The sequence below is a fragment of the Metopolophium dirhodum genome, chromosome 5 (genome assembly GCF_019925205.1).
Source record: "Metopolophium dirhodum isolate CAU chromosome 5, ASM1992520v1, whole genome shotgun sequence".
Lineage (NCBI taxonomy): Eukaryota > Metazoa > Arthropoda > Insecta > Hemiptera > Aphididae > Metopolophium > Metopolophium dirhodum.
The window spans coordinates 25,812,408-25,833,786 of NC_083564.1; the positions used below are offsets into that span (position 1 = coordinate 25,812,408).

Sequence of the window (21,379 nt, forward strand, 5' to 3'; positions counted from 1 at the left end):
GGTCGCGGACCCAGTGCTGTTTGTACGTAAGTGTAGGATTTAACTCTAAATTATCGAAGTTTTACCAAGTTAATTTTGATATTATAATATAATTCGAATTGATGCCAGCTTGTACCTGATCCGCCCGAATAACCAATGGCAACCAATAATAAATAATTACTAATTTCTACTGTAGAGTGTAACCAATGGCAACTATTAATAAATAAAAATAAAATTTCCAATTTCCATCTTAAACCTCAATCTCCCTGTTTGAGCAGCTATTTAAAATGCGAATTTCGAAAAATCCTTTCTTAGTGCGCCTATACATAGTAATAAGTACATTTACTGAAAATTTCATATCCATAGCTTCAGCAGTTCCGGCTAGGCGATGATGAATCACCCAGGACAAGTCTTTTTATATATATAGATTATGCAAGCGCGTGTTTATAATATATGAACGACTTCGTTATTATTACTTAAACTAATTAAAACGTATATTAATACATTTAAATATTTCAATAGTTTTTATACAAAACTATTTTTGGCAGCAATAATCGATATTAATTAGTAATTAGTGTATTGCTAAAAATAATGCCAACACTGGTCAATTTATTTTATACTGTAATTATGCCAATATCTGTCGGTGATCACGCAGCAATAAACAGAATATTGATTGTATAAACATAATGTTAAACTTTTCAAAAAACGATTGAAATCGATGGTGGATAATATATTGGTAAACGATAGACGATTTAAACAGATAACGAAGAATGTAACAGAAAACGATAAACGATTGAAACATAACAGACAACAAACAAAAATATTAATATATAATTTTAATTTTTAGTGCCTACCTCTATATTACCTAATGTAACTATTTTGAGTCCCATAATTCAATTATCTACTGTTATTTTCAAATACAGATTTATAATTTTGGAATAACAATATATTTTTGTGAAACTGTTACTTGATAGGGCTAGTGATTTAAATTATAATCAAAATTAAATAAATGTTAAAACTAAATAGAAGTTTTAAGGTATTATTTTACATTTTGTAAAATCACATCCAATGACCGCCTGATGCCGAGGGTTTCATCAAATACTACTATAGTAGTATTAACTTTAATAATAATCTGATTATTAGATGGTTGATATAAATTGAGTTTGTGTGTTGATATAGAAAATCGAATAATTTTCTTTGGCTACTGGCTAGGAAGGTGCGTAAATGCTGAATGCTCGGCAGTATACTTACCATTTTATTATTCGTTTCTGTTTAATAATATACTTAATAAGTATATTATTATAGGTACCTATTATCAAAGATATATAATTAATCAATAAATAAACAATATATATTATAATATATTATATAAATAAATATTAATATTATACCATGACTCTAATTAAGAGATGTGGGTCATTGAGCTTTTAGCTTGGCAATAGATGTTTCGATAGATATATTCATTTTAATGTTGTTTTGTCTACTTTTCGTAGTAGAAAAATGGTAGAAAAGTGGTAGCATTAGCCTAACCGACAAAGTCTAATATTATAATATGACTAATGATTATTGGGAAAAGAAAGGATATGTTTCTCGCGTTCAAATTGACTGTAGAGTATGAGTAATTACGTCTTACATTTAATATTATTTTTTTAGTATTACACTCGTACTTGGTAGGTAGTGTATAATAATATATTTCGTCGATAATTCTGGAGGAATTGGTAGGGTTTTAACTTTAAATTCTATAATAGAAACGCATTCAAATTTTAATTGTGGAATGAAAATAACGACATTTAGGTAATTCTATGGGTAAAAACTAAAAATGTATGAGAGAACACTTGTGTTTTTAAAACATATAGAAATATCCCATTTTACCAACAAAACTAAGAAAATGACGACCAATATACTATAACAAATAACGACTAACTATAGTAACTACTACTATACTACTAATAATATATAGACATACCTACTGCCATACCATTATACCAATATACACGGTGGTACCGTTGACGATGCATATACCTATAAAAGTACAAAACAGTCATCTCGTCTTGATTCCCACGAGGCGACGACAACCGCGGTACCATACTATACCACCTATATATATATATATCTATATATATAAATAATATTATTGTATTATTTAGCAGGCTTCGATGTACAAAAACCGTGTTGGACATTTTGTAACACGCCATCGCAGTTGCCCTCTCTGCAGGCACACGGCCCTAACACGGTGAGTGTAAATATATATAAATTTATATATTACACACTAATACTCACGCGATATATATATATATAGACGTCTCTATGTGTGTATGATGGATCGGCTTGTCTTCGGCAGTTCGGCGGCCTTTGTCGACTCGACCGGCGGCGGTGGCGTACAATATACGGTGGTATAATATATATGGTAGGTACCTACCTCGCGGGCGTTTTTTTTGATTTCTTTGGCAATTTCACCGGCCACAAGTATACGCGCCCGCGCACAATGAACGCTATTATTGCGCGCGTTTTTGCCGATTGACATGTTTTATTCTTATCCCGCCCGGCTAGAGGGATATATTGTATGCGTTGCATGCGCGTATATAATGCTGCACGGAATCCTTTTCGATCCGCGTCCTTTGGCGACAGTCTCTGCCACCCCACCCCCACATCCCCCCCAGCATAACGGCCACAGCCGATCAGTCAAATTTTCCCGATACACATAGTGCATTCATTGCCCCTTATTTGCTTGCGCCCTTCGTCCGTAACCTATACAAGCGCGTTTAATCGTATATGAACATGTTTTTAAAAAAAAATATAATGCTATATATACTCGCGCGTTTCGTATAGGATTATTTTGGATATATTCAGATACACGTTTCCGATTCAATTCGCGAGCCTGACTCCACTCGAATACGTATTCAATACGTAGTGCATATAAATGTGTTGATATCCGTTCGCACTGTGTTGGGCAATCCGAAGAACCGGATGGGCGCGGCTTTGGTTCCGAAATAATGTTCCTGCCTTTTTCTCATTTTACTCTCGAATTACATTTCAACAGCGGGAGTCGCAAAAGTATTGTTTTGCAATCCCAGAAATAATATGTCTGCAATAAATGTTTTATTTAAAAGAACCTATTTTTTTATAATTAGTAATACTTATGGTTATAATTAAAATTATTCATGGTGAACACATAGGTAATATTTAAACAACCAAAGTTGGATATAGATATTTAATAATAATTTCACACCATTTATCAGCATAATATTTTTATCAATATTTAGTTATTTCAGATAAAATGACGGATTGTTCTTTGTTTACGGCTAGTAGTAAGTACCTACATTCTCAGAGATACATCATTCTTCCTTATCACTTAATCTTTATCATTCTTCACGATAATTTGTTTGCTAATTATTTAATCATGTTGCGGTCAACTAAATATTATGTGAATAATGAAGAATTATTAAACAATTATAATATGTTCGACTTTATGTATCAAAATGTCATGAAAGTAATCCATTTTCATCAAACATTCAATTTTAGATTCCGAGGGGAGCGATGAACGTATTGGTTTTACAGTGATTTGTGTTTTTTTTTGTGTGTGTCTAAAGAGTAAAGACAGTTTTTATAGTAGAAAAGTGTATCCATTTTCAATTTCTATTGTGATTTCCATCAATTATGATCTACAAATATGATAATTTTGTAGACCCCCAAAGTAAAAAGGTGTACGCTCTGCTGTACAGTGTTGTACCTAATGACTAATATGGATGTGTTCGATTTAAATTCAATGATAAATCATTATATATGTCAAACGATTCTAAGCGGATACTGTGTGTCAGCCAAGCATACTTGTATAAAGAAACAAATATAAATAATTTAAAAAAAAAAATTAATAAAAATAGAAAATTTAAATAAAGTGTCAAAATATTTTGAAAATTGTATTATGTATAGCTTATGATCATATTAACATATAGTGAAAATGTAAAGTATCTATGGTCATTAGTTTTTGAGTTACACCAAAAACATAATAATCGATTTTGTCAAAAATTCATTTCGGGTAAAAATTCCAACTTTTGTGAATTTTTGTTTGTTTTTCCCGACGCTTTCGAACTAATGAGAATTTTTAATTTTGACCACATGAATGCACCAACTTCATTCACTTTCCTATCAAAAAGATGTTGAAGTAAAAAATCTGAGCATTTTTACTACCCTTAATGTTGATGACAGACAGAAAAAAACCCACAACATTGTAAAATTGATAACTATATTATTTCGCTTCGCTCGAAATCTAAAACTCATTAAATTTGAAATTTTAATATATTATTTTAATCCTTTTATAGCTATTTCAAGTTCTAGTTTTTACGGAATTGAATATTTATTTAAATGAATAAATTATAAAAATTCATTAGAAATAGAGGCTAGATCGTCTACGTTCGTTAAGAATCGTTTTTCGTATCTGGTAATTTATCTTTAAGGGGGCTGGAGCGTGATTCATTTTCGGTGGAAAAAATAGCTCACGACTTCAATCGCCCAATATAATGTTCCGATATTAATTTTGAAAGCAGATTTGAATTCGTCACTAAGTTATCCATGCTTTGACAATTTCATTTTTCTGATTTTTATTTTTATTTTACTTAGAAATTTACTAACAAAAAGAGTAAAAATAGATCATATTCATAATTCAAATTTAAATACATTGATATAGAATATGAAAAATGTACGACAGTTAAAGCATAGTAAATTTAGAGAAGAATTCAAATCTGATTTCAAAATTAAAATCGGAACATCCTATACTGAGCGTAGTGATTAAAGTCACTCGCAGTATTTTTTGAAAAAAAATGTTCCTAATTTTATAAAGCAATATAATATGGTGACATGTACATGCGCATAAGTAAAATGACAGATGTACATCCCGGTCACTATGATGCCCCTATAAAACGTGATCAGTATTACGAATTACACACACTAATGTTCATTTACTTTCAACACATTCACACGACCCAGACAAACAGAAATATAAAATGCCTAGTTTTTACTCCTTAGAATTGATTACGCTCTAACCCCCCTAAATACAAATTCAACACATCCATTACAATTTATACCAGCAGAGCGACTTCCTTAGTTATTATTTTTAATTCATTAAATATTAAGATATCACTTAGAAAAATCATTTTGCCGTTATCTTTAAACTAAGTTCGAAAACTAAACTGCATTTTACATTTGGTACTCCAAGCATTGCCTGGACATTTTATTAAGGGGATTCTATACCGTTATTTTCTGTTTTTGTCTAACACACGCGCGACATAGTATTTTAGATGTGGTTTTTGCCAAACATACCAATTGATCTAATGAAGCCATAAGAATTCTAAAAACAGATCTTAAGTTGTCGTCAAGTCTACTTGAAATCGACTTTCCACATTTTTGATTTTTTGATTTTAATTTTTCAGAAAATTGAAATACAACAAACCTTAAATACTTTTTTTAATTTGACATTTTTAGGAATTTGGGGGATAATATCAAAAATGTGGGAAAGTCAATTTCAAGAAGACTTGACGACAAATTCAAATCTGTTTTCAAAATTCTTATTGCTTCATTAGATCAATATTGGTATGTTTTGCAAAAAAACACGTCTAAAATACTATGTCACGCGTGTGTTAGACAAAAACAGAAAATCACGGTATAGAATCCCCTTAAATAAATTACCATTTTTCAACCTTACCCGAAAGCATCAACATACGTGCAACATTCCATCATATTAGTTAATACAACGTATTCGATTTCAGTCTTTTTCGTCACCGACATGGTAGGCGTATAAATTTATTATATTTTACGTGACTCTATTCGGGAATATCTACGCGCCGTGTATGTGTGAAAAGCTCATAAAAACATTTACATTTTACACTGGATACGATTTGTTTTATATAGTTGTACGTGTTTGAGGTGATTTGTCACCTGTCTAAAACAGCATTGCATAGATTATCCGGTGAAGGATATTTAAACAAATCCGGTAAATATTTTTAACGAACAATTTAGTAAGTTATACGTCTTATTGAATATAGTTAGCGTCAACGCTTAGTACTTTAATATTATTTTATGGCATTTATATTTTAGCATGTCCATTATAATATCTATTATATTTTAAGTTATGATTAGAATAGTTTAAATCTTTCAGATTTGATCAGTTTATCTCTGAGTACTATACTGTCTTAAAATCGACCATTTTGCTGACATATGTGATACTTTTATAGTAGGAATGTATTTCCAATTTATTAAAAATTAAAACCAATTATTAAATGTTTGTTTCGTTAAGAATGTAAAATATGCGATCATTACATTTTTTTAGTGACTAATTACTAGCTAAAAAATAACGATAATGAAGATTAAGATACCTAGCTACATTTTTATTCTAAACGTACAACATTTAATATTAGTTTTATATGCATTATTATTATTAAAATTGTTGTCTTGGTATAATTTAAATGCTTGGCGACTTCATAACACTTGATTAGTAATACACCACCTATTTCAATTTCAGTAGACTATATTATTATGTAATATGTAGATACTCATATTATGCAATTGCATTTTTAAATTTTAAATTTAAGCTCCCAAGCTAAGTTCAATTTATTATTTAGCAGACTATTTTAACATAAATTATATCTATAGCTCAAAAACTTAGCTATAAAATGATATCACAATAGTTGTCTTATTATTTGTAAGTTATTGTAACGTGACTAAAAATAAGTAATACAATTCTTTAAGATATAAGTAATATACCTATACGTGCTACGCTTTATGTATTTATATATTATACACGTTTGTATAAATAATATAATATATATATATTTTTTTTTCCATTAATAAACCCGCGACAACTTAGACCATTGGGTGGTTTTTAACCATGTGTGTGTGTGTGGGGGGGGGGAGATACTGTAGGTTTTAAGCACGTGTTTGGCAGATTTTTTTAGTGCATTCCCCCGGATGGGGGATGGCGGCACTTCTCTCCAGACACCATGACTTTCCCGAAGAAAAATGCCGCCCGCAGCCGAGGTTTTTGAACCGGTGTCGGTGCACGTCACAACCGACCCTTTAGTCCGCTTGGCCACTCCATCCCCCATATATATAATATATATTATTGTTTCTTTTAATATTCATATTGTTTATATTGTATTACTAATTTCCACAGCAACAAGAATAGTGAGATAGATAAGCGCGGATCGGAGGACAATATTATTTTTACGATATTTTCGTCGCATAGGTATGAAAAATCGGGCTTAAAATTATATTTGAACATTTTTGGTTGTAACTTTTAATCCATCCAACCAATCTGCTTGCGAGTTGTTCCCCTGTTGACATCTGTACAATAATTCTGATCGTTTGACACCTTATAATAATATGTTCGACCGTTTGTCCTGTAGAGCGGGCCGATGGATTAGCACAAATTAGCACGGTTTTTTAATGTTATATAACTCTGGATCCTGTTAATATACGTTAGTGGCTATCTACTAGCTTTTTATTTTACTTAGCGCCACTACCGTCGCCCAGGATTTATTTATAATATAATATAGGTATCATTATAAATAATCAAACATTAAGACATTTTCTTACCGTTAATTCATAATAATAAAGGAGGCGTGAAATGAAAAAGTTAGAACACCTCTGGGGCTAGCGGATTTATCGTCGTATCCAGGTATATTTATACGACTAAATATTATAAATATAATAACAAATACATCACGTGGTTGCATTAAAGAGTTTGAGTTCGAACGTATACGCCCGCCAAAACACATCGCATGATGAAAATAACGCGCGAAATAATGGTAATGGCGAAGGGGCAAACGAAACGACGAAAAAAATATGTATAATCGAAATAACCGAAAAATTTTCTCTGAAATATAATAATAAAAATAACATAACAGGCGGCTTAATATATATAGAATACGGTAGCTGTAGGTATATACATATTATATAATATATATATATGGGAGCTTTTGGCGCGACGTGCAAAGGTCGTAGAGCAGTTTTGACGTAGGTTTTCGCGGGTCCCTGTATATATTTTATATATTATATAACTGTGTATATTATGTGTGTGTGTGTGTAATAATAATAATAATACACACGCCACTTTCTGCGCACATGCACCGGGTCGCCCCCGGGGGGAAACTCTCGCGCGCGCGGGGTCTCTCATAATCCATCATTATTATCAGCCGACTGCCACTCACTGCCACTGCCTTCTCGCCCCTGCAGCCCGCCACCTCCCCCGATAACGCCGTGACCGGCGGACCCCCATTGTGTTTTATTTTTACTCTTTTTTTCTCCTCTCTCTTTTTTTTTTTTTATGCTTCGTGTATGAGTGTTTTACCCTCCCCCCCCCGCGCCATCCCCGGACTATCGCACCCTCCCCGGCACTATCCGAGACACTCTATCGCACTCACCCGACACTCTCCACAACACTCTCCGCAACACTCTCTCACTCTCGCTATCGACGCGTATATACAAGGATAAAGTCGTCCACGCGTCAGTGTGTTTGTGTGTGTGGTATAATATATGTATTATATTATATTGGTGTGTGTGTGTGTATATATATATACATACGTGAGACGCGCAGACAGGCTGCAGGGACACATAATGGTAGATTAAAATGTCCGGTCCCTATTGCTTTCGGCCCCTCGCGATGATCAGCCGGCGAGAGAGTGGCGAGTGGCAGAAACGAAAAGAGGTCCGACGGATGAGAGTTGCGTTCTATTCTCGCCGCTCTATTGTCCACGGCGGCGGCGGTGGTGATGTTCCCTTTGCTCTCACGCCATTGGCAGGCGGCGGCGTATTATTATTTTTGTTACATACGCGCATATTATACAGATTATGTATGCGTGTGAGTGTGTGGGTATGTGGGTAGAAATTCTGCCCCGGGTCCCCAAATCGACCGCACTCCAAGAACAATATTACAGACCATAAACGTTTATATTATTTAGATGATATTATATCCTGTTCGGGTCCATCGACGATTTTACGACGTTTTTCGTTTTATCGAGTTGACCGATATGGCGTGATACAATATGCGGGTTTTAAACTTTCAGCGTCTAAAAATGCACTTAGGTTAATAATATAATACGACGTAATGAGGCGTGTATACTAGATGCTATTTTTTAAACGTAAGATATTAATTTTTACGATCAGATTTTGCTGAAATGTAGGTATTAATCTTCATGTTTTTATTTTATATGAATTGTCACATATTTTTCTTTATAGCAAAATAAAATTACACTGCTATTAATTGTCATCGTCTGATTACCTATGTATTATTCTTTAAAATGTCGTTACATAAATATTGAATAATTGTAAACCAAAATAATTTATTATATAAAATAACCATTTAAAATTGATGAGCCACTCCGCTTTTCGTCATACTTTCAATCATATTTTGTAGACGATTTCCTCCCTTTAGTTTTTGTTGCCTATGATTACAAATAATGTAATGACTACGATTTTCAATTTACAAGCTAATATAATGTATTTAAAGAAACATAAAAAGATCATAAAGATAAAATAAAATACCTATGTGACTAAAAATTAAGGTTCCTACAAAATATTAGGTTAAGTGAACTGTAATTTATTTTAAGACAATATTTAAAAAAGTGTTTAGCTAATAAGTAATAACTTATACTAAAGTGGAATGTATTTTAGGGGATTCATAAACAAATTCGATGAGTAATATATTATGGTTTGATCGTTTTAACTTTATTTTATAATACACATCGTCTACTACAAATAGTACAACACAAATAATATAATATATAGTATGTATAGGTATTTTATAAATCATAACACAACCGGAATTACATATTATTCGTCAAATACGATACGACCGAGATCGTGTTATTCCTATTGTATAAAATATAATTTATTATTTTACAATATTTGAATAGATGCTTTCACACTACGAATGTATATAGTTAACATATTATTAAAATATTATGTATTTATGTTCGTATACACAATTTTTGATTAACTAATATTTATCGATTTTAACCGCAGTAAATCACAACCCGAGTAAAAAGAACGGTTCTCGTGTGCAATGGTACAGAAATACATAATATAATATAAACGCAATTTTACCTAAAGGCCTTCTTTGTACGAATAGGTTAGACATATTTTGACGATTACACTGTAACATTATAATATATCATATAAATTTAAAAACTGTACCGGAGGATATTGCATATAGGATTAAAATTTAAAATTGTTCAGATAAGATACGTGCAATGTCAATATGTAGAGAAATATGCGTAATTATTAAGTAATTGTATACTGTACTGTACAGTCTTTACATATGCATGTATACATAATTATATAAACACGTAATAAGTCATATTGTAATTATGTAATATAAATATAATAATAATAATAATAATAATAATACAAACATTATATAGGAACTAAACGAAAACGGGACGGCCGTCAATCGTCATACAATAACAGATTAATTGTTAAAAAGCGCTTCTTGATCGCCGATTGTGAAAATGGCAATATTATATTAATACATGATTTATTACACTTTTACTGTAATATTATACAACAACAGTTATTGTTAAAATTACATTTTTATAATTTTTTCAAGATATACCTTTATTGCGTTTTTGAGAACGAAGTATTTATCATTTTCTATAGGTAGACAATTCGCTTATTTAATTTACTTATAAATAGTTTAACTAATGCCACATAACGCTATGTACAAACGTAATTATTGATTTGATATTATAATATATTATACGGTGAACGAATTCACTAGAACTTTCTTATATTTTCATAAAATGCCATGAATTATAGCACAGATAATATAGTTCATATTTGGTAAGTATTGTAATACAATAAGAAAATTAAATTTAAAATTTTATTTTTAATATTTTAGACTTAGGTTATATTTTCCGATTTTTGTGATTTTTCGGCATATTAAAAAAAATTAATAATAATCGTGTTTATTTTTGAATTTAAGATATTTTGTTTTTAAACTTTATCAGATTTTACTCACCTAACTTAACATAGTCAATTTTTTAATAATATCAGTCTCCCACTTAAATCGTTTAATTTGTCTTCGATAGGCACGAGTCAGAATACAAATATTTTACATTAACTACGGAAATATAATATATTTTTTTTAATTTTTTTTATTGATCGTGAAGCCCGGCAACTATGGCCATTAGCTGTTTGTTGTTGTTTGTAGGGGAAGGAACTGTAGATGGTGTAACACGTGTGTGTAGTTTTTGGCAGATTTTTTAGTGGGCACCCGTGGGTATCTGCCATGCCATCCCCCACCCGGGCATGGCAGATACCCACGGGTGCCCACTAAAAAATCTGCCAAAAACTACACATCACACGCGTTACACCACCTACAGTTCCCAATATAATATATTATATGATGCTCTAATTTTATTGCATATTTCGAGGAATGTATTATTCATTTTCAACCGAGATCAGATACAATCCCCGATTATCTTATAAAAATGTTATTATTATTATACTCGATTAAAATCAATTCTGAAAGATCCATACAATGAACAGAATCAGTTGGAAAATCAGATAGGTAGATAAAAAACGCGTAGAGTCGTTGCAGTAGTGCCAACGGAGAGTTTTTATTACTGCAGACTACATCATAGTAAAATGAATTAGAAGTGTGCTCGATTTGGATGAGGGCAATAAGTAAAAAGTCAAGCAAACGTCTCTCATCACCCTGGCTATCCTCGACAAACCGAATGCACAAAAAGTCAAGAGATGCACATGCGCGAACTGGGACGAAAATGCGTACCGTGTCGACCATACTTCTTATTAATTTTACTATAGACTATAGACTACAGTACCTCGTGCCACAGAATCTACGACGTCGGGGGCGTGGCCAGAGTATGTCTATGTATGGATCTGTATATACGTTTCACAATCGGATCACAACAGCACACTCGTGCACAATTTTATCTATCGTGTATAATAACCCTTTGAGAAGTAAATCATAAGGACACACGTGGATATACATAACCTTTAAAAAGTGTGTAAACGTCATCGCTCGTCAAAGGGTTAATGTAATGTGTCGCGAGGCCACACGTTATAATTCACGGCCTCTCGGACTTCTGCGTCCGGACATTACACGTTCGAGGACGCCGTCGGCGAGTTGCTGGTGCTACTCGCGCCGCTCAGGTGCATGGTCTCCTGTTGTTGTTGTTGTTGTTGTTGCTGTAGGTGGTGCTGTTGCTGGGCCACCGGAAGCAGGCCCTCCCGCTGCCGTTTCTTCTGTTTCATCCGCCGGTTCTGGAACCATATCTTCACCTGGGTCTCGTTGAGCTGAAGCGCAGACGCGATCTCGATCCGCCGGGCCCTGGTAAGGTACCGGTTGAAGTGAAACTCTTTCTCCAACTCGGTTAGCTGCTTGTTGGTGAAGTTGGTGCGGCCAGTGTTGTTAATCAGCATCATCGCCGCGCTGTTGCCACCGCAGCCGCCGCCACCGATTGCCTGCGAACGGGTCACGGAAACCGACGACTGGTTCAACATGTTCTGCAGTTGCTGTTGTTGCTGCTGTTGCTGGCCGCTACCACCGCCGCGGGCCGCGTCCGCCGCCGACATCTGCAGGCCCGGGTGGTGGCCGGCCGCCGACATCATTGACTGGGTGCCGCCGAACGCCACCGCCGCCGGATTGGCCGCCTGCATTTGGTGTTGATGGTGATGATGATGGTATTCGGTTTTCATCACTGCAACAGTAGGTAACACGATAAGCAAATTCAAAGTTGTAAGGATAGTATTTTATTTCACTTAAAACAGTTCTTTTCTGTTTTATACCGTATTTTCAATATAGTAAAATATTATAATGTCATTTAATTACATGTAATGTTTAATGTTTATCAAACTTTTGTTATCCTTTGCCCTTCGGGTAGAATTTTGGTACTATTTAACAATAATAATTAATAATGGTAATATATATATATCGATGAAGCTAATAGCGCACAAATACGTGATACATCATAATATCATAATGTATAGACCATAGATGTATATGGGTTCTTAATTACATAAATAATAACGACAGTGGTTGGCAAAATCTCATAAGCAATATTATTATTAAATTGAGAACAATATTTTTATTTGGAAATGTTAATATCTATTGCAATATATTATACTGGCAAGTCTCATAACAAAAACATAATTTTTCTGTCTAGACTCGTATAAAAAACACCAGTTGTTTTATAACCCACTATGTTTATTATAATAAAATATTGCATTAACATATTATAATCAAGAGTCAAGAATCGCGAAGCTGTTATTGGTGGTAGCACCAAAAAAACCGTAAAATTTCTTTTAAATATATTGAAAACAAGTTATCAATTTTTTTCAAGTACAGAATATATTATTGAATGTTAAACTAAACCCTACTCTCATTATCATAGAAAAAGCAACGTAATTATTGGATATCAGTTTTTTTGTCTATATATTTCTAACTACATACCTAGTTACAATTATTTTATAATTGGAAATTACAAATAAATATAAAGTAACATAATTTTCCTTTGTTTTCCAAAAACAATGTTGTATCCTTTGCTTAAATTGTTTACCAATAATTTACCTACCAATACTACAATCATTTTTTAGCCCTGATTAACTAACTATATGCACTATAAATTTAATCTTGGAATTCATTATGCGAGTACACAATCATTAATTAATCAATCGGAATATATACGTTTAAGTGACGCTTTTCCGTGATATATATGTATTAAAATAAATTAAAGACTATAGAAATTAAAACGTAATAATTGTATAATATTTTGTAGGGCACTATATAAGACTAAAACTAGATTGTCGGTTGATTTGTGGACTGTGTCAGAAATTAAACGGGAAGGATGGTGGTATACCGCACTGTTATAGTAGGTTAAATGCTATATTTCTATAATTCTATTCCATTATAATAGCGATCGTCGTAATTGTTCATAACTATTGAAGATACCTAATATTTGTAATGATTTCATAATCATACAAATGGTTCCAAATTAATAAATCAACACCTTCAATCTTGATTATTTAATATAGATCTCCAGTGAAAATCTACAGTTGTCCGTTGTCTTTGATGAATATTATAGGTATATTTAATTCAACTTGCATGCAGTAGCCAAATATATACGATAATTACCCGGTTGCTTTTTAGTGATCCTTATATAGTTGGGATCCAAAAAAATATATACCCTATCCCTAGGGCAATCCATAAGGTCCACTACGACATATTTTATGCACATTATCAAATCAACAATAATGTGTTTTACCTGTGCAGAGACCACATATGTATATATAGTGAAGCACAACCTAAAGTGTTGAAAACCGTTTGGGAAAGTTTTAAAAGCAATGCCAAATATACGATGTATATAAATAGTATGTATATATATTTGTTTATATACTTTGTCCGAAACTCTCTGAATTCATTTTTTCGTTTAAACTTTATATCTGCGCTCTTCCCTTAAACTAAATGACCGATGGAGAAACTCTGATAAATCACTTATTTGCGGGGCGCAGACACTAATTCGTACCATCCAGTTAAAAAAGACGGATTTGTCTTGATTCGTTTAAACATACTTTCCAAGTAGGATAGGGAGAGAAAATGCCCGTACAGTTTTCACGTCTGTTTAATCATTTCGCTTTTACCCAGAAAACTCCGTAGATATATTATAGCATTTCGACCATTTTGTAAAAATGACCATTCCTACGTGTAAGGTGTAACCTGTGTGACTGTGCGAGAATATTCTATATATTCGTTTTTGGCGTTTTTGATACTTATTTCACATGTCTACGCCGTTTAGAAGACTGCAATATTATATTATATTATTTATTATTTTCTATCGTCGAGATACCTACAACCTACATAAATTCGTAATATTATACAGAGTCACAGAGACATTTATAAAACTATAAATTTAGTGAAATATTACATTCATACATTTTGTATGGTCAGTGGTCACGTGTGACACCAAAAATATTTCGTGTTTCAATTGTTACTGCAGAAATATGTCAAGTTCGAAAATTTATCATACGAAACAATTGGTTATATACCTAGTCAAAATATATTTACCACAACATTGTAAACGGAATAATTGTACACAATTGTATGTAAATTCTATTGTAATAAAAGAAAAATGAATGATTTTTTTTTACGTACACTATTTTACCGGTAGTGATTATATACCTGTTGACTCAATAGCGTGCGTTAAATGATTATTATTATATAATTTAATATTAAATATATATATACATTATTTATGTCGTATGTAGGTATACTGTATAGTCATAATATAATAGGCGTTTAAAGTTTTTTGGACGGTCTTAGCTGCAGTGTATAGGTTCATTTGATATATATTAAAATATTAGAGTATCAATGTCACTATGATGTCAGGAAGACGTAACCACGTTGGATCTCGTATCTAACATAAAAACCATTAGGTATCAGTGCATCATATAATATAAAAACAGGATGTATACATGTATGCGTGTGTTATGACGTGTTGTATTGTGTTTGTAGAAAAACGCGCCTGCCCATTACATTACAGAAAACGGCCCACCGCTGTCCGCGTGACACTGCTGAGTGAAAATATTATGGTGAAGCCTGCAGCTGTTGTACAACGCAAAATTCAGTACGCGTACACGATTTTCACATTATTGAATTTACATTGCAGCTCGTGTAGGTACATCATAAGCAGTCCATATAGTATGATGTTACACGATAATGATAATATGTAGGTATATCCGGGGTATATTCGGTATACGTAACTCATTGTATAGAAAATAGCTCGTAATGTGTCTGTGATGAAAAATTAGCTTTTATATTATGTATGCAATTTTCTGTGATCAAATTATATTAAATAATATTGTGGTCTTGGAAAATTTTGTTTCTTTGGTATTTGTCCATCCATAGACACCGGACGAAGTGAACGATTACCTTAAAGTCGACGCGTATCTGCCTATGCTTATTGGCTATTACACTTACACATTTACACCTCTTGTTGTATAGTTTATTTTCTTATCCATTATAATATTATGTAGGTATATTATAATACAAAGCGTAATAATATAAATTATTATTTTTGTCCCTAACAATAGATTTTACATTTTTAAATAATGTATTAATGTAATATAGTGTATCACATTTATTTGTGTTAAATTCTAATTTCTAAGTATTTATTAACATAACTAATAATTACGTATTTACGTGTATTTGAATATACTAGTGAATAAATAACTGTACATATTATATACTATGAGTATGTAAATAAAATAAAACACAATATTGCTTTTAATGAGTTATCTCTGTTATAACGAACAAAATGCCCAGCCCTAGAAATTTACTATAGAACCGGTTTTTATATTAAACATTATAAGTACGGATAGTAATTTTGACAGGCACATTATATAATTATATACGCATAATTATACTTTTATTATTACTGTTTTTGTTACATTAAACACGCGTCGTCGGGTATGGGATGAGAATTTGAAACACAGCATATTTGGCCACGGTGATGATTTATATTTTATTAATTAGCTAGAGATTATAACGATATATGATAAATATAATATGCACCTATTATATAATTTTAATTATTTTGTATTAATATAATATTATAGTGACGACATTAATAAAGATTGAGTACTACAGTAAGCCAATATCTAAATAAAAGTTGAATATTTATAAAAAAAAAATGATTGTATGCATATACCGATATATTTTAAAACAACTTAGTTAGTCAATACATAAGAGCGTTTCATGTCACATCATAATAATATGTTGTCAACAAAATGTTACAGCGTCTTACAATTAATAGTGGTTTCACTCATAACGTCGTAATACTAATACGTGTTGTAGAATGCAACTGAAGAGGATTTTTAAGAGTATAATTGAACTAAAAAATAATTACACATACCATTTGTTTAAAATATTTCTTTTTAAGTGAAGGAATGCCGTGTATTGTATATTATATATCATCATTATTTATTTTTTATTTATTTATTTATTCAGCCAAAACAATTACAATTCAATAATTACGATAAATTAAATTGATAATAACTGATACAAACACCAACTATAAGCTCGTATCTGGTAACGGAGCTTATCGATTTTATAGTAAAATACTTATACAAAATATAAAAATACGATTAAATGATGTAAACATAACATACCTATTTAATAGATACTTTATAAACAAAATTAACATCAGCGTTACATATTATAAGATATTATGAACATAGGTATATACTTTTTATAATTTTATTGCTACACATATTATCATCAAGATCACTAACTATTTTATTTATTGCCTTTTTTGTATTAGTTAACCCGTGGCAACTTAGGCCATTGGGTGGTTTTTTACTGTGGGGGAGGGTACTGTAGGTTTAAACACTTGTGTTAGTTAGTTTGGCAGAACTTTCTAGTGGGCACCCGTAGGTATTTGCCATGCCCGGTTGGTGGATGGCGGCCTTTCTCTCCAGACACCGTGACTGCCCGAAGAGAAATTTTTCCCGTGGCCGAGAGGTTCGAACCGGCGACGGTGCACATCGCATCCGACGCCTTAGTCCACTCAGCCACACCGTCCCCCCATTTGATTTTTTTGAATTTTATTAATTATATCATTGGTATTATTGGATTGACTTTTTATTTGACTCTTTAATTCGTTATTTAAATTGTTCAATATAGTTTTTCCCGTATAATTGGGAGAGTTTCTTGAACTAATTAATACTGTATATATATGATAGTTTAATGCATGTATTATAGTATGTAGAATATTGAAAAAAATTTAATATCTCCCACTTATTTTGAGCCACTTCGACCGCTATAGTTTAATATACGTACCTGTAATATATTATATTATTATTATTATTATATAACACCTATACTATACTGCAGAGTATGTGTGTGTGTGTTTATCATAATACGGCGACGCGCTTTCGCGAGGGTCTAAACGAAAATGTCAATTTTTCACGTATTGGAATCGACCGAACCGAAGTAGCCTATACCCCCCACGCATGTATACGATATTCGCGTACAACGTGAGTATACACCGATAACCATAAGTGTCACCGCAACTCTCACGGGAATGGTATACACGGTTTTCCCTGGTATATAATACACATCGCGCACGACGTGTGTATACCGTACAAAAGTCAAAAGAAACTGGGAACTTCACATACACACACACACAAAGCACACGCTCACACTGGCTGCTTGGGGGGATTGTTTTCCTTTAATATCCCTTGTCTGTGATTGATGACTGGGTGGACAGAAACCGAAATGTCCTCGGGGCTAATGCGAGCGCGTGCAGCGGTGTCCTACCACCTATATGTCCTATTATATATATTAAGTATATTATATATTATATAGACGATGCAGCTACGCGTGAATCTCTCTGGTCGTATTCTCTGATTACAAGGGAAATAAATCTCGTCAGCGTCATGAACACCGCGAGCAAATAACAATAAGACGTCGAAATGTATGTAGCGGTTCTATTACTGTGCGATATGATATTATGTCAAATCGCCCGCGAGGTGACCGCCGCCGCAGTGAAGGCGTCGTAGTTAAATCTGTATAGTTATTGTAGTATTGTGTGTTACGCGTTTTTACTCGATGACATGTCGTGTTATATCAATCAATTACAATAGTATATAGACTATTTATGTGTCCCTAACATTATAGTTTATATGTATACCGTAGAGAAAGTATAGGTATAGGTACATGGAATGTGTTGAGTGTTGACTACACTGTTGAAACATATTATATTGAATATATCACTATAAAGATATTTCATTCAAATATGATAGGTATGATGGTCTTGTAATAATAATAATAATAATATAATAAATAACAGGTGAATGGCTGCTCTGTAATTGCCTGTATACACTTTTATCACTTTAATTCTATTTCCACATTTAGTCTCAAATAATTATGTGTATACTATACATACTGACTATTTTTTTTTTCATAAGTATCGGCACATTTACGAAGTCTCGAGAACCTAACCGAGACGTTTGACTATCGACACAGACGGAGCAAAATACCTAAACGACAAAGCATTAATCCGATTGTTAGTTCAATATGTCAATAGTACAATATTTAACCGAAAACGTATTGAACCATTTGAACCTGTGAGATGTTACTGAAACAATTCTCAGAGGGACACTGTTTTTTTTTTAGATTGTAAGCAAAATGCGTGGAATGTATTGGTTTTCCCTTTTATATATATAGGTATATAATATGTTTAGCTTGTGTTACTATTATATAGTCTATGTTTACTGTTGAGACTCAGACTTACTCTAAACTTTAGAATAAATGTAGCAAAGACTCCGTATGGACTTGAATATCTGCACAGATTGGACATTTTACTTTAGTCGATACTTAAAAATAAATGTTATTTTTTGATTATCTCGATTCTTGGTAAGGTTCTGCGGACCCTGCAGGCTCAATGCATACATACAAATCACAGAAACAATTACGAAAAAATGGTGGAATTTATTTCAAAAATCGATTTTTGTTATTTAATCATTTTATATAATTCAGAAAATTACTTAAGTTAGTTGACACCTAGGCAGTTTTTTTATAGTGCGTTTATACTTAATTATATTATTGTATAAACAATTTTTAAAATATTTTTGCAATTATGTATTAGCTAATTATGGAATTATGAAAAATTGTTTTCTGTTATTACTAAAAATATAATTGCTTTATAATTTACATAAATCAATTACCAAAGTACTTTTTTAAGTACCTCAAAAATAACTGTTTGTAAGCGTTCAAAATCGAATTAGCAGACATCGGTCTTAGTCCAAATATATATAAGGGCTGGAAGTTATATCACGTTCCCTACATCCCCATTATAATACTTGGGGAGAATTCAAAAGAGAACTATTGAAGCCAAAATGGCGGGACTGCAAACACAAACGATTGGCATATGCCTGGTCGTCTGGACCAAAAATTCCAAATGGAAGTGGGGTGCTGTCACGTCCTTTGCAGCCTGCCCCTGCACGAAATATGATCAACATTTTTAGGGGTGGAGCATTAACGAACATTTTTTAACCGAATGAGCACTAACAATATACCTACTATAACGGTTAGGATTTCAGACTTTTAGTATGAATGACGTGTTGGCATATCTTGACAATATTATTCTGTATACCTATTATGTTTGAAATATGAAAAAAAAAAATTTAGAGTGGGAGCAATAACATATATTTTTTTACCACTGCTGAATATTATACAAACGTTTGGAACCAGTACGATTCTGTGAAACGAGGAATGGAGGGTGCCGGGGACATGCCCGGCACCCCCTGTTATATTTTGGGGGTGAATCCGAAGGGAGTGGACAACAAACGAATTGAAATTAAGTATTCGAAAGGGGGGAGGGGGGGGTGCACGGAGACTACAAAGTAGTACTAACTGCGTAGACTTAAATTATACTGCTGTAAATGGTGCTGTAGTGGAATCACAAAGCAATCAAGTTATAACCTATACAGTATACATAATACATAAACATAAAATCGGTAAACTCAAGCTTTTATATTTAATGTATCGTCAAAATACTGGATTTTATATGTTATGTCAAAGGGGTTGGAATAAGAAAAAATATTTTTCAATGAATAATATTAATAATAATAACATTTCAAGGTACCTGCTTATAATAAGTAATAATTAGTCATTTTTGTCACATATTATTATACTGTATATTATATTACCTATATTATACTATGAACTATTATAACATTGCGATATAACCGTATATAAATGTCAGAATATAGCTATTATAGTCAGTCCCTGAAAATGTTTTAAGATTTATTGTAATCTTATGTGCGAGTAGCATTGTTGAATGTATAAACAGTGAAAATATAACTAAATAGAAAAATTTCAGGAAACTTAAAACTATATATCATTAATTATAGTAAATGATTATAATTTATAACCACCCAGAACTTTAAAAAATATAATTGGCCCACAGTGAAATTCCTATGGACCTACACCACTAGTTGCTAATTATATTTTATGTCAAATATCGATGACATATTAATGGATATTGCTATTGTTGAAGCATTTGAAAGACCACGATAATAGCTCTAACAATTAAATACGAAACTGATCTAACGGAACAATACTAAATCGAATACAGTCAGGCGCGAAAAAAGAGTATATAGGTACCTATTATAAATTTTTTTAGCCGTTGAATAAGATTTCTGGCGTAATACATATAACTGCTCGTATTATATAATATTATGCACGTTTAATATTTATTCTATTTATAATTATATATACATAACATGCGTTTTATATAGTTTAATATTCATATGTACCGTACTACCGATAGAAGTTGCCTCATGGCGATTTGACTTTTGCCGAGAATTGAGATCAATAATAATATTC

At 32.3% G+C, this 21,379-nt stretch overlaps 1 protein-coding gene across 1 annotated transcript in view; it reads right to left on the reverse strand.

Moving 5' to 3' along the window:
* Positions 1–11,334: 11,334 nt before the first annotated feature.
* Positions 11,335–21,379, reverse strand: part of LOC132945411 (dendritic arbor reduction protein 1-like) — a 43,925-nt gene continuing 33,880 nt past the window's right edge. The window contains exon 3 of the mRNA XM_061015146.1: positions 11,335–12,692. Coding sequence (XP_060871129.1) covers positions 12,091–12,692 — 602 coding nt within the window. The 3' untranslated portion in view covers positions 11,335–12,090. The remainder of the gene's footprint in view (positions 12,693–21,379) is intronic.